The sequence below is a fragment of the Oenanthe melanoleuca genome, chromosome 23, assembly GCF_029582105.1.
Source record: "Oenanthe melanoleuca isolate GR-GAL-2019-014 chromosome 23, OMel1.0, whole genome shotgun sequence".
NCBI lineage: Eukaryota > Metazoa > Chordata > Aves > Passeriformes > Muscicapidae > Oenanthe > Oenanthe melanoleuca.
Window position 1 is genome coordinate 2,843,759 of NC_079356.1, and position 12,488 is coordinate 2,856,246.

General features: G+C 50.6%; 1 protein-coding gene across 1 annotated transcript in view; it reads left to right on the forward strand.

Moving 5' to 3' along the window:
- Positions 1-12,488, forward strand: part of GRIK3 (glutamate ionotropic receptor kainate type subunit 3) — a 107,663-nt gene that overhangs the window by 71,177 nt on the left and 23,998 nt on the right. The window contains exons 7-10 of the mRNA XM_056509341.1: positions 873-1,016; positions 3,149-3,256; positions 6,716-6,829; positions 9,541-9,744. Of these exons, the coding sequence (XP_056365316.1) occupies positions 873-1,016; positions 3,149-3,256; positions 6,716-6,829; positions 9,541-9,744 (570 nt within the window). The remainder of the gene's footprint in view (positions 1-872; positions 1,017-3,148; positions 3,257-6,715; positions 6,830-9,540; positions 9,745-12,488) is intronic.

Genomic DNA, 12,488 nt, shown 5'->3' on the forward strand with positions numbered 1-12,488 from the left:
GTTTCAAATGCCAAAGTTGCAGTGCAAGTTCTAGTGAAGGCTGAAAAACATATTAAAACATATTAAAATATATTAATTTCAGTAGAGGCTCCAGGACCATGGTTGTAGACAGTATTTAGACATAATTAGAGCTCTAGTAAGAATATTGCTTACATTTTTCAGATAGAACAAGATAGGTTGTATGTGTAGTTTATATGTATGCTAGCATGCTAAGAAACTGGAATTCTAATAGGTTAAGGAGTGGTGGTCTGAGTTTATGTCTTAGCTTGTAGGGAAAATCCTATATAAGGGTATGTATTGGGAGTTGGTGCTTTTTACCATTTTCTTTTGCCATTGCTTTTGCCATTGCTTTTTGCCATTGCTTTTGCCATTTGCTTTTGCCATTGCTTTTTACCATTTGGTTTTTGCCATTGCTCTTGCCATTTGCTTTTACCATTTGCTTTTGCCATTGTTTTTGCCATTGCTCTTTGCTCTTTGCTTTTGCCATTGTTTTTGCCATTTGCTTTTGCCATTGCTTTTGCCATTTGGTTTTTACCATTTCTTTTTGCCATTTGCTTTTGCCATTTGCTTTTTCCATTGCTTTTTACCATTTTCTTTTGCCATTTGCTTTTGCCATTGTTTTGCCATTGCTTTTTGCTATTGCCTCCTTTTGCCATTTCTTTTTGCCATTTCCTTTTGCCATTTCCTTTTGCCATTTGCTTTCCGCCATTCCTTTTTTCCATCGCTATTCTGTCTGCTCCTGTGCCTGACGCGCTTCGCCATAACCAACCTTTTTAGCAACTCTCAGCTGCTTTACTCATTAAAAACAACCCGACCAAGCTGTAGCCTAGGGCAGCGGGGGTCCATGACCTGAGAGTGGCTGTTCCCTCCAGACAGACGCTGCCCTGCTGTACGACGCGGTGCACGTGGTGTCCGTGTGCTACCAGCGCGCGCCGCAGATGACCGTCAACTCCCTGCAGTGCCACCGCCACAAGGCCTGGAGGTTCGGCGGCCGCTTCATGAACTTCATCAAAGAGGTAAAAGAGATCTTTATTCTACTATAAGTCCTCCCCATGAGGGGGTTCGTGCCCTGTAGTGAGTCAGGAGTGTCCCTGAATTCCTCAGGGAGAGATCGGAGTGCAGGGATTGAATTAAAGCCTGTGCATGGATTGGAGTATATTAAGCCGCTCACACATAAGGTAGAGAGTGGAAGTTTAAGTTTTAGGATAAATATGTAAGTTTTAGTACGAGCTCTAATGCTTTTAGTAAGTGAAAGGTTTAGATACCAAAGTAGAAATGCGAGTTCTAGCAAAGGTTGAAAAACATGTTAATGTTTTCAGTAGAGGCTTCAGGACCATGGTTGTGGACAGTACTTAGACATAATAGAGCTCTAGTAAGAACATTGCTTCCATTTTTCAGCTAGAACAAGACAGGTTGTATGCGTAGTCTATAGGTAACCTGGCATGTTAAGAAACTGGAATTCCAATAGGTTAAGGAGTGGTGGTCCGAGTTTGCATCTTAGCTTGTTGGGAAGATTCTATATAAGAGTATGTATTGGGAAGAGTTGGTGCTTTTTGCCATTTGTTTTTGCCACAGCTTTTTGCCATTTGCTCTTGCCATTTGCTTTTTCCATTGTTTTACCTTTGAGACTGATGTGCTTTGCAATAAATAATCTTTTAGCAGCTATTTGCTGCTTTGCTCATTGAAGATAACCCAACGAAGTTGGTGCCCGCAGCACCAGAGGTCATAACCTCACATTTGGTGCCCCGTGTCTGGTACCTCAGTCATAACTTCACAATGCCAGAAATATATCTGAAACCCTTCAACAAACATAACTCCTTTTTATTTCCTTAATTTTGTCTGGCCCCTGTTTTCAGGCAGCCCAAAAAGACATCGCAGGGCTCAGCGCGCAGCTGTGTTTGCTGCAGACATTCCGTGTTTTCCCCGGCTCCCAGGGGGCCCCGTGGGCTGTGTGTCCCATAGGCAAACCACCTGCACGCCCAAATGAGCAAACACGAGCCTCCCCAGGACTCCAGGGTGGCCAGGCTGGGAGCAGGCTGTCACTGCTCCTCAGGAATTAATGAGGCAGAGCCAGAGGAGCGTATTTACTGGGAGAAACGCCAGTTATTCCCCCCTGAGAACACATTATGCCACCTTGATCACACTGGAATACTTCAAGCTCCCCCACCCATAAAGGAAACACGTTTCCCAGTGAGGAGCTGCTCAGGGGAGAGAGCCTGAGGCTCAGCTCCCCACTGCTGGGATCCTGCTGAGCAGCACACTGCAGCAGCCTGGCATTCCTACGGGAGCATCCTGTCCCCAGGCATCCTGTCCCCCAGCTCCTGCTCTGCTGGCACACAGCACCTGGCACTGGGGGTTCTATTCCTAAATCAGAGACTCATTCTAGGGGTGCTGCAAAGTGAACAGTGGGAAAGAAATTGAATTACAGGGTTTGTTTTTTTGTGGAACTGAATTGAGGCATCTTTACCCCAAGCTCCTGCCCTTGGTCCCAGTCAGACCAGGCTGTTCAAGACCTCAGTAAACCAAACACTGAAAAATCTGTGGGAATGGGATGTCCTCAGTCTCAGTGAGCACCTGCCCCATCCTTATGCTGACACAAACTGCACCAGCAGCCCCTGCCCCCAGACTCCTGTGCTGTTCCCAAACCTCAGATCTTGCTTACATGAACACATTCTTGGCCTCTTCTGCTCCACTTTCCCTCTGGAAGGACAGAGGGATGCACTCCCAACATTTAAGCTTCCACACACCTTGGAAGCACCAGCAAGTTCGTGCACAAAGGGATTTCTCCTGGCTGGAGCAGTCCCAGAGCCAGCTCCCTGCAGCCAGCGTTTATCAGCACTACAAGGATAAACGCAGCACACAAGGATGCTGTGATAAATGCAAGTGGTTTTCTACTGAGTCATCACGTCCTGCAACAGCTGGCGAGCACAAAAGGTGCGAACAGAAATTGTAGCAAGGACTGCAAGAGAGTTAAGGAAATCTCCAGCTCCGTCTGCAGTCTGAGCAGTGACGGAGGGATTATTAATTAATCAGGCTCTTTAGGGAGAAAGAACCAGCATAAGGACTAATTAAAAGAACATATAGTGGAGGGCAAAAGATTATTTATGATACTCAGTAACAGCCCTGCTACTTTTTCTCCCTTGCACAGGCCCAATGGGAAGGATTAACAGGACGCATTGTCTTTAATAAAACCAGTGGTTTACGGACAGATTTTGATTTGGATATCATCAGTCTCAAAGAAGACGGCCTTGAGAAGGTAGGCAGGGTTTGTTTTATCTGCATGTAGCTGAAGATAATGCTGGTGCTCAGCAACAGAGAAATGGATGGTGTTGTATTGATTCCAGGTTTCTGGGGTTTATTTAAAAGGATATTCACTTTGTGGGATTTCTCAGATCCTTTTCCATGCTCAGCCATGACTCACTCGCCCTGAAGCCAGTGCGTGGGATTACAGATTGCAGAAGTGCTTGTGGCACTTTCCTGGGATAGTGGAGGCTAAAGAAACTTTCTGAGCATCCATTAACCCCTCCCTGCCCTAGGCAGACAGGAGTGACTCCTGTCCCACTCCCCCTTGCTGGCCTGGCTCACAAACCCTCAGCTCTTCTCTGAGAAGACCACAGCTCTGGAGATCATCGTCTGCACTCATTTCCCACTAAGAAATTGCCCAAGGCTGGGAACAGCCCCAGTTTATTACAGCTAGAATTGGCAGGAGGATACTCTGGGTGTTTTGTTTATTATGTAAGGGACAATGAGCCTGGCTGGGGATGTCATGAGGGTCAAGAGCACAGCCTTGTGTCCTCCAAATTACTGCAGATCTTCTCTGGGCACAATAAAACCATGCTGATGTGCAAATCTGATCCCAGGTGTGCTTGAGGACTTAATTTCCTTCTCTTCAATTACTTAAAAAAAAATAAAAAGGCAACATGCACATCCTTGAAGCCCTGAGAATGCAGGATTTAAGGTGAGAGCAGTTGACGACAAAGAGAGCAGCGAGTGGCCAGGGCTCAGGGAGCTGTGATTTCCAAGAAATTCTATGATTCTGCCTTCTCTGTGAGCAGCTACATCCCTGCTCTGCCACAGGTGTCTGTCACCTGTACAGGAGGGATTTGGCAGGGCAGAAGGTGCTTTCTAGAGCAGGGTCTGCTTTGCGACAGGTACCAGGTGCCCCTGGGCAGGGTGACAGCTTCTGAGCCCACGGGACACCTGGCTGGCAGCAGGGAGGGATTTCAATTACCTGAAATTGAAATCCTGTGCATGGCCCCAGAGCACAGGGAATTAATCACTCGGCACAGGGAGGCAGCCCCAGGGCTGGAGGCAGCCGTGGATCAATTCTGAGTTTGGAGGGGATGGATCCTGCACTGTGAGGCTCCCAGGATCCTCAGCTTGTTTTTCCTGGGCTTTGGGATGAATGGCTGCCACACGTACCCACCACAGTGCCTCAGGTAACACAGCTCAAGGTCAGCACAGCCCTCTCCTGCTGGGGAGGTTTTGGTGTCAAATAAAGAATAAAGAAAACATTTCAAACCAACCCAGTGACCTTCAGTCTCGCCGTGGCTGGGAAAGGCAGGACAGAGCTCAAGGTGCCTTGCAAGAACTGAGCACCAGCTGACCTTTGCAATCTTATTTTTTTACAAAATATTTTGTTTACACAGCCTAACCCAAAAATAACAACACATCTTTCTGAAGCCCAGCAGCAGCAACACACTGCTGGGGAGATGTGTTGGGCAGGTAATAGAGAACGTGCCAGCCTTTGATACCACATGAATCCAAATGTCCAAGCACAGCCACAGGATCACCTGTCAAAGCAACACCCCTCAGGTGTGCTGAGCAGAGCTGGCACCAGCTGGAGTTATTGCAGTTCCCTGTCACATCGAGCCCCCTGGAAGCTGCCAAACCCTGCACACCCCATCAACTTTTGTCTCCAACAATTCACAGATCTCACAGTTCCCACCATTATTTTTCTGAAAGCTTCGTGTCAGCTCCAGAAGGGTTTTAAAGTATCGATGTCAAATCTCTCTTGAAGCCAGAGTTGTGTCAATAGTTAATCTGAACTAACAAAATGCCAAACCACAAACAAATCCCAGCTGGATTGTGCATTATGTATCACAGCTTATGTTTGTTGAGCTTTAGGATTGAACCCCTTATCCTCATAGCTCCTGGATGTTCCAGGGATTACAGGAGTATTACCAAATCCTAATTACATATGGCTTGACTATCTGACTCACACAGTTCTCTTAAAGCACGTTTTCCTTTTTCTTCCTTTTATAATATTTTAAACTGATTAATTCAGTCTTAAGTGCCATGTATTTAATTTTCTTAAAGAAAACATCGCAAGGCAGACGTGATTGGGGCTGCAGTGCAGTAAAATGGGGCCTCTTGGACTTGCTTTTTTCCCATCCACAATAATAATAATAATTTTTGACATTGCAGCTGTTGTGTGATCCAAGGCAGAGATGGGGGATCGCTTCAGTTTTACCTGAAATATTTAAAACCTTTCACAAAGTTCATGGAAACTCTTCTAGAATTTATGACAATTTTTTTTTGCCAGGCAGCATTGCTCATTACAAAGTCTCTTTTTGGGGATGCAGTAAAACCAAGTTCTCCCCTCGGACTGCTGAAGAGGCTGAGGAATCTTAAAAACAGCAATAAATAAAAGATGGGGAGCTGCTGGCTCCCTGGTGGATTGAGCTGGCTGCCTTTGGCTTCTCTCCGAGTCCCACCTTGCAGTTTGACCCTACAGATGGATCATTCTGTTCCCATTTCCAGGTGGGGTTTGTTTTTTTCTCGCTCTCAGGCTGGCTCTGTGGCCACCCTGCTCCATTTGCTGGCAGCACTCCCACATTCCTCCAGCTTTCCTGACATTTTATCTCACTGTCACAGTCCTTTAGCCACTCCTGCCTTCAAAGTTTGTCCCAAAGCCTCCCCCTGCTCCGTGGAGATCAGGTTAACAGGCTTAGCCTCGCCCAGATGACTTCTTTAAATAGAGACATGTTTTGCCATTTCTGGATCAATAGACTTCATTAAAGTCTAATAATTCAATAAATTTGACAGCTTGAGAAAACAGAGCACCTGAAATAGAGCTGATGTGCCTGTGCCATGCCTGGGCAGCTGCTGCCACCCCTCCTCCAGGTTTGCAGTGAGGACTGAGACCCCCCCATTGCAGGGATTTCCCAAAGGGGGGCCCAGGGCCCTGCCAAAAGATGTGTTAGAAACCTCCAGGTGATTTGCCACGGCAGGAATTGTCCCTATCAGGGATCTGCAGAGCTGGTCGAGCCATTTTTAATTCCCCCACCAAAGCAAATTGGTGGGGAAATGGAAAAGAAAGAAAATGGACTCAGATTTGAGGTTATTTTTCTTTTGTTGTGCTTTATCCTTGCCCAGATTTGACTCTTTAGTGTGGTTTGATTGTTGCCCTATGAGGTGCCTTTGCAAATTGTTCATTCATTCAGCCCCTAAATTCCAGTCCCACAGTCTTCATCCACTGCAGCAGCAGAGGGACAGTGGAACATGTGCCACTGGACTGACCTGCAGCTGAAGGGTAATTCCATGGTTTTTCATGGAACATGGTAATTCCAGTTTTGCTGCAGACAAGAGAAGGAAGTTCCCTTATCCAGGCCAGTAGGAAGCAAGTGAGGAATGCAAGGCAGGGATTAAGGAATGCAGGTAGGGACTGAGGAATTTGGGGTGGGGCTCACTGTGTGGGTTTGCTCCCTTTCAGGTTGGAGCATGGAGCCCTTCAGATGGTTTGAACATCACAGAAATCTCCAAAGGACGAGGGCCCAACGTCACCGACTCGCTGAGCAACAGATCCCTGATTGTCACCACAGTGCTGGTAGGAGACTTTGTCCTTCCCCAGGGATACCCCAGGGATATCCAATACCTCTGAAAGCTCACACCACCCCAGTGCAGACCTGCTGGAGGAGGCTCTGCACGTGGTCAGGGCTCAAGGGGCACCCAATGCCTGCAGGGTGACCTGCAGCACCCCCGGTGCCAGCGCCCCTGAGCAGGCTGCCAGCCCCTTTTTGGGGTCAGCAAGGCTGGCACAGGCCACTGGGAACCACAGCAGTCCCATTCAATGGTGGCTGCATCCTCCTGCAGGGGCAGATGTGGTTCAGCTGGAGCAGTGCTCCTGGAGAAGGTGCAGTTTCCTCTGAAGCTCCAGGGATGATGTGGAAAGGTCTGGTTTTCCTCTGGAATCCAGTGGAAAGAAGGTTCCTTGGTGTCCAAAATCTCAGTTTTTATCTGGGTAGGAAATGTTTGGTTCCTCCCCTGGCTGGAGCATCTCCCAGTGGGATGATGGAATTTTATCAGTCATGCCCTGGGACTCAGTGGCCATTAACAGGAGATATCTCCTGGAGGGAGGATGGGCTGTGGGAAGATAAAGATGATTGCCCAGCTGGTTTAAAGATGGCCTATTAGCAGATAATATGTGCCAGGAGATAAGGAATCACTGCCCCAGCTGGGTTAACAGATGGGGACAGAATCCACATTTCTGGTCACATCCTGTATTGCAACCCAAGGCACCACCACACCTCAAAGGCCACGGTGCAAAGCAGAACGATGGGGCCAGGAGGGGACTGTCAGCCATCTGCCTTTGACAGGCTGTTAAAGGGCAACATTTCCACCTCACATAGAAATTACATCAGGCACAGGGTGATATCAGTTCCCATTAATTGTGCCACCCCATGGGCCTGCACACTTGCCATGGGGTTTCCACCTTGGAACCACGGCTGTCCTGGATCCCTGTGCCCAGGGGAGCAGGGAATGTGCTCAGACCTGAGTTCTGCAGTACTTGCACTGCATATGCTGGAGTCCAAAACATAAAATGCAATCCTAGATGTTATTTGCATTTGCAACACCCCTTTGTAGTTCTGCACTGCTGTAAATGACGAGAGAAGAGCCATAGGAGGAGCCTTTAAAAGAAAAAGCATGAAAGGTTGTTTTTTCCCTTTTTGCTCATATTGCAGTGACTTGTTGGAAGAGAAATATTACCCCAGCAGCCAGTGCCACTCTCCCCAAGCAATATGGGAACTGTGAAGTTATGAAATTGAGGGCACCTTCACTGAGAAATCGATTAGCAAACTGAGAGAGCTTGTGAATTGGATGTCTGGCTATTTTCAGTAATAAATTGTGAAATAGTCCGTGAATAAGTGGTTCACAGAGTTCAGAATTACCCCCTAGGAAATGTTTGAGACCTGGAGATACATTACTGAAGCGAGTGGCGTCCTAATGTTCAGTGCTTCGGCTGTTAAATATGTATGTAATCCCTACAGCGCTTCCCAAAATTAATAGTGCTTTATGGCTGCTCTGGAGCCGGCGTATTTATATCCAGATCCATGGATTCAGCTGATTCACAAACAAAGCACTAATTCCAGAGCAGAGAGCCGAGGAGGCGGCGGGGGAGCGCAGGACTGAGCCAAGTTAAACTCCACGGGCGTGATGTGATCAGCTGGGCTTCAGAACTCTGCAAATGTCTGCTGCCACATCCCCTCCTGACACTGCTGTGGGCCAAAGGAGCCCCCCCTGCCCCTCAGAGGGGGCACAGAGCCCCAGGGCAGAGACCAGCACCACCAGCTCCACCTGGCACAGCCCCACCTGACAGCACCCCCAGGCAGGGCACCCATGTCCCCCCAAACCAGGCACTGTGACAGGGCTATGATATGGGCTCCAGACCTGCCCTCCCACCTCTTCAAGCCCCCCATGCCTGAGCAAAATCATAAAGAGTGTTTGCCAGCACAAAGTCCCTCACCTGTGGCCACCCCACAGCAAGGACAGGAGCCCTGCAGACACCCCCAGTTTGAGCTGGAGGCTTGATGTCCCTCCTCTTGCCTGCTGCCCACCACCTTTTCCCATTTCCATCTATCCTCCACATGTTTTCCCCTCAGGCTCCCCAGTGTTCCTTGTCCTTGGTGGCTGCCCAAGAGGCACCAAAGGAAGCTGGGCTTCTCTGTGTGGCTTCCCTTGCCAGCCCCTGCTCGAGGGGAGGGATGCACAGGTCACTGCATCAGCTCCTGTCCCCTCTGCTGTGGTTCAGAAACCCCCATCTCCCCCAGGCAGCCAAAAGTGCAGCACAAAGTTTCCCTGGGTAGTAGCAGGGCCCCACATCCATCAGGTATTGCCAGCACAGGGGAGTGCCAGTGAGCTGAGTGGGGAGGTTTTGGGGTGCCCCAGTCATGCACAGCTCCCTCACCCTCAATTTCACCCACCAGCCCCACTGTGGTGAATGGCAGGTACAGGGTGCAGGGCTTGGGGTGAGTTTGTCCTCCCCCTCTCCCACTGTTTCTAACACTTCATTTTCAGAGCATGAAATGGTTATTTTTCTCCCTGAAATCCTACCAAATGGAAAACAGTTGGCTGCTCAGAAGAGACAAAATTAAATTTCGTGGGGTAAACAAGGTTGCTAATTAGCCGATGCGCTGTGCTAAGTTAATTCATTCCCAACATGTCACAGTGCCAGCCCAGCCTGGTGGCTCGGGCTGACCTGCAGAGGTGGCCCTGCCTCCAGCTGGCCCTGAGCGGGGACTTTTTGCTCTCCCCGTGCAGGAGGAGCCCTTTGTGATGTTCCGCAAGTCGGACACGGCGCTGTTCGGGAATGACCGCTTCGAGGGCTACTGCATCGACCTGCTGAAGGAGCTGGCCGTCATCCTGGGCTTCTCCTACGAGATCCGCCTGGTGGAGGACGGCAAATACGGGGCCCAGGACGAGAAGGGGCAGTGGAATGGGATGATCAAGGAGCTCATCGACCACGTGAGTGAGCCCGTGGGGGCTGCCGAGGGTTGGCTGTGCCAGGCTGTGCCAGGATGTGCCCAGACTGTGCCCAGACCGTGCCAGGTTGTGCCAAGATGTGCCAGGATGTGCCAGGATGTGCCAGGCTGTGCCAGGATGTGCCAGGATGTGCCAGGTTGCGCCAGGTTGTACCAGGATGGGCCAGGCTGTGCCAGGTCGTGCCAGGTTGTGCCAGATTGTGCCAGGCTGTGCCCAGCTGTGCTCAGGCTGTGCCCAGGCTGTGCCCAGACCGTGCCAGGTTGTGCCAGCTTGTGCCAGGTTGTGCCAGGATGTGCCAGGCTGTGCCAGGATGTGCCAGGCTGTGCTAGACTGTGCCCAGACTGTGCCCAGACCGTGCCAGGCTGTTCCAGGTTGTGCCAGGTTGTGCCAGGTTGTGCCCAGGCTGTGCCAGACTGTGCCCAGACTGTGCCCAGACCGTGCCAGGCTGTGCCAGGCTGTGCCAGGTCGTGCCAGGTTGTGCCAGGCTGTGCCCAGACTGTGCCCAGACCGTGCCAGGCTGTGCCAGGCTGTGCCAGGCTGTGCCAGGTCGTGCCAGGTTGTGCCAGGCTGTGCCCAGACTGTGCCCAGACCGTGCCAGGTTGTGCCAGGCTGTGCCCAGGCTGTGCCCAGCTGTGCTCAGGCTGTGCCAGGCTGTTCCAGGTTGTGCCAGGCTGTGCCCAGGCTGTCCCTGGGTGGGACAGTGACATTTCTCACTGGCCCACAATACCCACAGCGAGCTCCTGACCCTGCCTGGCTCCTTGTCACACCAGTTGCCGGAAGAATATCCCTGTGCCTGGCTCTTCCAAGCATTCATTTGAAATTCCTGAAATTTGAAATCCCAGCCCAGAAATGGGCTCCGAGGCTCCAGGCACAGCCACAGTGGGACACAGGCTGGGCTTGTGACGAGGGAAGAGGCTCCCCCTGGGCCCAGGGGTGTGCTGGGCTGGCACAGTGAGCTGCTGTCACCCCCAAGGACAAACATGGGCAAGGGCACAGCACCAATGCAGCTTGGGGACCCCAGGCATGTCCCAGCCACAGCCCAGTCCATGGGAGGTGTCCAGACTGCAGGAGCAGGTGTGCCCCACACGGTTTAATTTTTATTTCCTATAAGAGCAACTTATTTTTTAAAATCTGCTGGGACTCAGAGCTCCCTCTGCCACACAGCAGCTGAGCTTCTCCTTCCTCAGCCACTTGCAAAAGCCCATTAAGCCCCAGGGAACCTGTTGCAGCAGCTTTGCTCCCGCAGCCAAAGCGTCACCGAGTCGGAAACTGCCGCTCGCGGCGGCCAGAGGTTGCTCAGTCTCCTAATTAGATATCTTGCCTCCAGCACATCCTGTGATCCCAAGGGCCCAGTTATGGAGGTGAGGAAAGCTGGTGTTTTTATGAATGTCTGATTCCCAGAGAAGGCCTCTGGAAGAAAAGCTAAGGACAAAAAGAATCCCTGCTCTCTGCAGCACAGGCAATGCAGGGCGCTCTCCTCTTGAGCATCCTGCTCAAGTGGGGCAGCCCTTGACCACCTCCAGTCCTGGCTGCATCCTGAATCCACAGCCTAAGCAGCAAAGACACAAAAATAATCCCCTGTAGAGCCGTGATGCTCTTACCATTCATGGGAGAGGAACGAGTTTGCTGGGTGAGTCACTGTGGTATGTGGAGAGTCGAGCACAGGCTGGGACTGATGAACGGCTCAGGAGCTGGGCTGGGATTCCAGAGCTGCCTTCTCTGCCCTAAATGACATTGGACAAGTAGCTTCTGTGCGCTGCTTCCTCCATCTGTAAAATGCAGATTATGATGATTATGTCCCTTATAGAGACAAAGTGGTGCTCAATCAGTTTGTGACGAGCGCTGCAGCCCAGGGAGCAGGAGAGCAGCAAGGGCAGGCAAGGACAGCCCTGGGGAGCAGGACACAGCCTCATGGGAGACACTCCACCAGCTCCACAAACCTGCCTTGGTGCTTTTCCTTCTGGAAAACTCCGTGCAGCTCAAAACACAGATTCCAGAGCCTGTTACACAACAGCCCTGCCGAGTCAGAGCGGCAGTGTCCCAGCGGAAGGCACTGGTGCTGCGCTGCTCTGGGTGATGTGTGTGACACAGATCAGAGCTGACACTGAGCAGTGGCTGCACCCCTGGGACACAGCTCCTCTGTCCAGCCCTGCTGCTGGGAGCGAGCTCTGGAGCTCACACTGCACTGCAGGTCTTGCAAGGAGCAAATCCCTCCAAAAGGAATAGAAGCCAGACAGTCATTCCATCCAAACCATGTCATTTCCATCCAAACCATGTCATTTCCAGTGTCCTGCAAGACCCTACAGGGCTCCCAGGGGGCTTCAGCCATTCCCAGAGCTGTGCTCAGCTAACAGTGGTCATTTAGCCCAAACTGTGTCACTTCCAGTGTCCTGCAGACCCCACAGGGCTCCCAGGGGGCTTCAGCCATTCCCAGAGCTGTGCTCAGCTAACTGAGATAGACAAGGAGGTTTGTGGAGCATCCTCATTAAGTAACACAAAATTTGTGGTCAAACCTGCATTGTAGTCTTTCTTGGATAACAATTTAAAACCCAAATCAACACAGAGCAGCAGGAAAAGGATAAACCTCCTCTTCTTGCAGGTTGTGTTTTTAACACTGAGGTGCAGTTCTGTGCTGCATTGCTCAGCATGTGCCTGCAGGGACACTGCCCAGGCCCCACATGAAGCCATTAATTCCTTTATCTGCATGCCATTGCTTTTTATAGCAG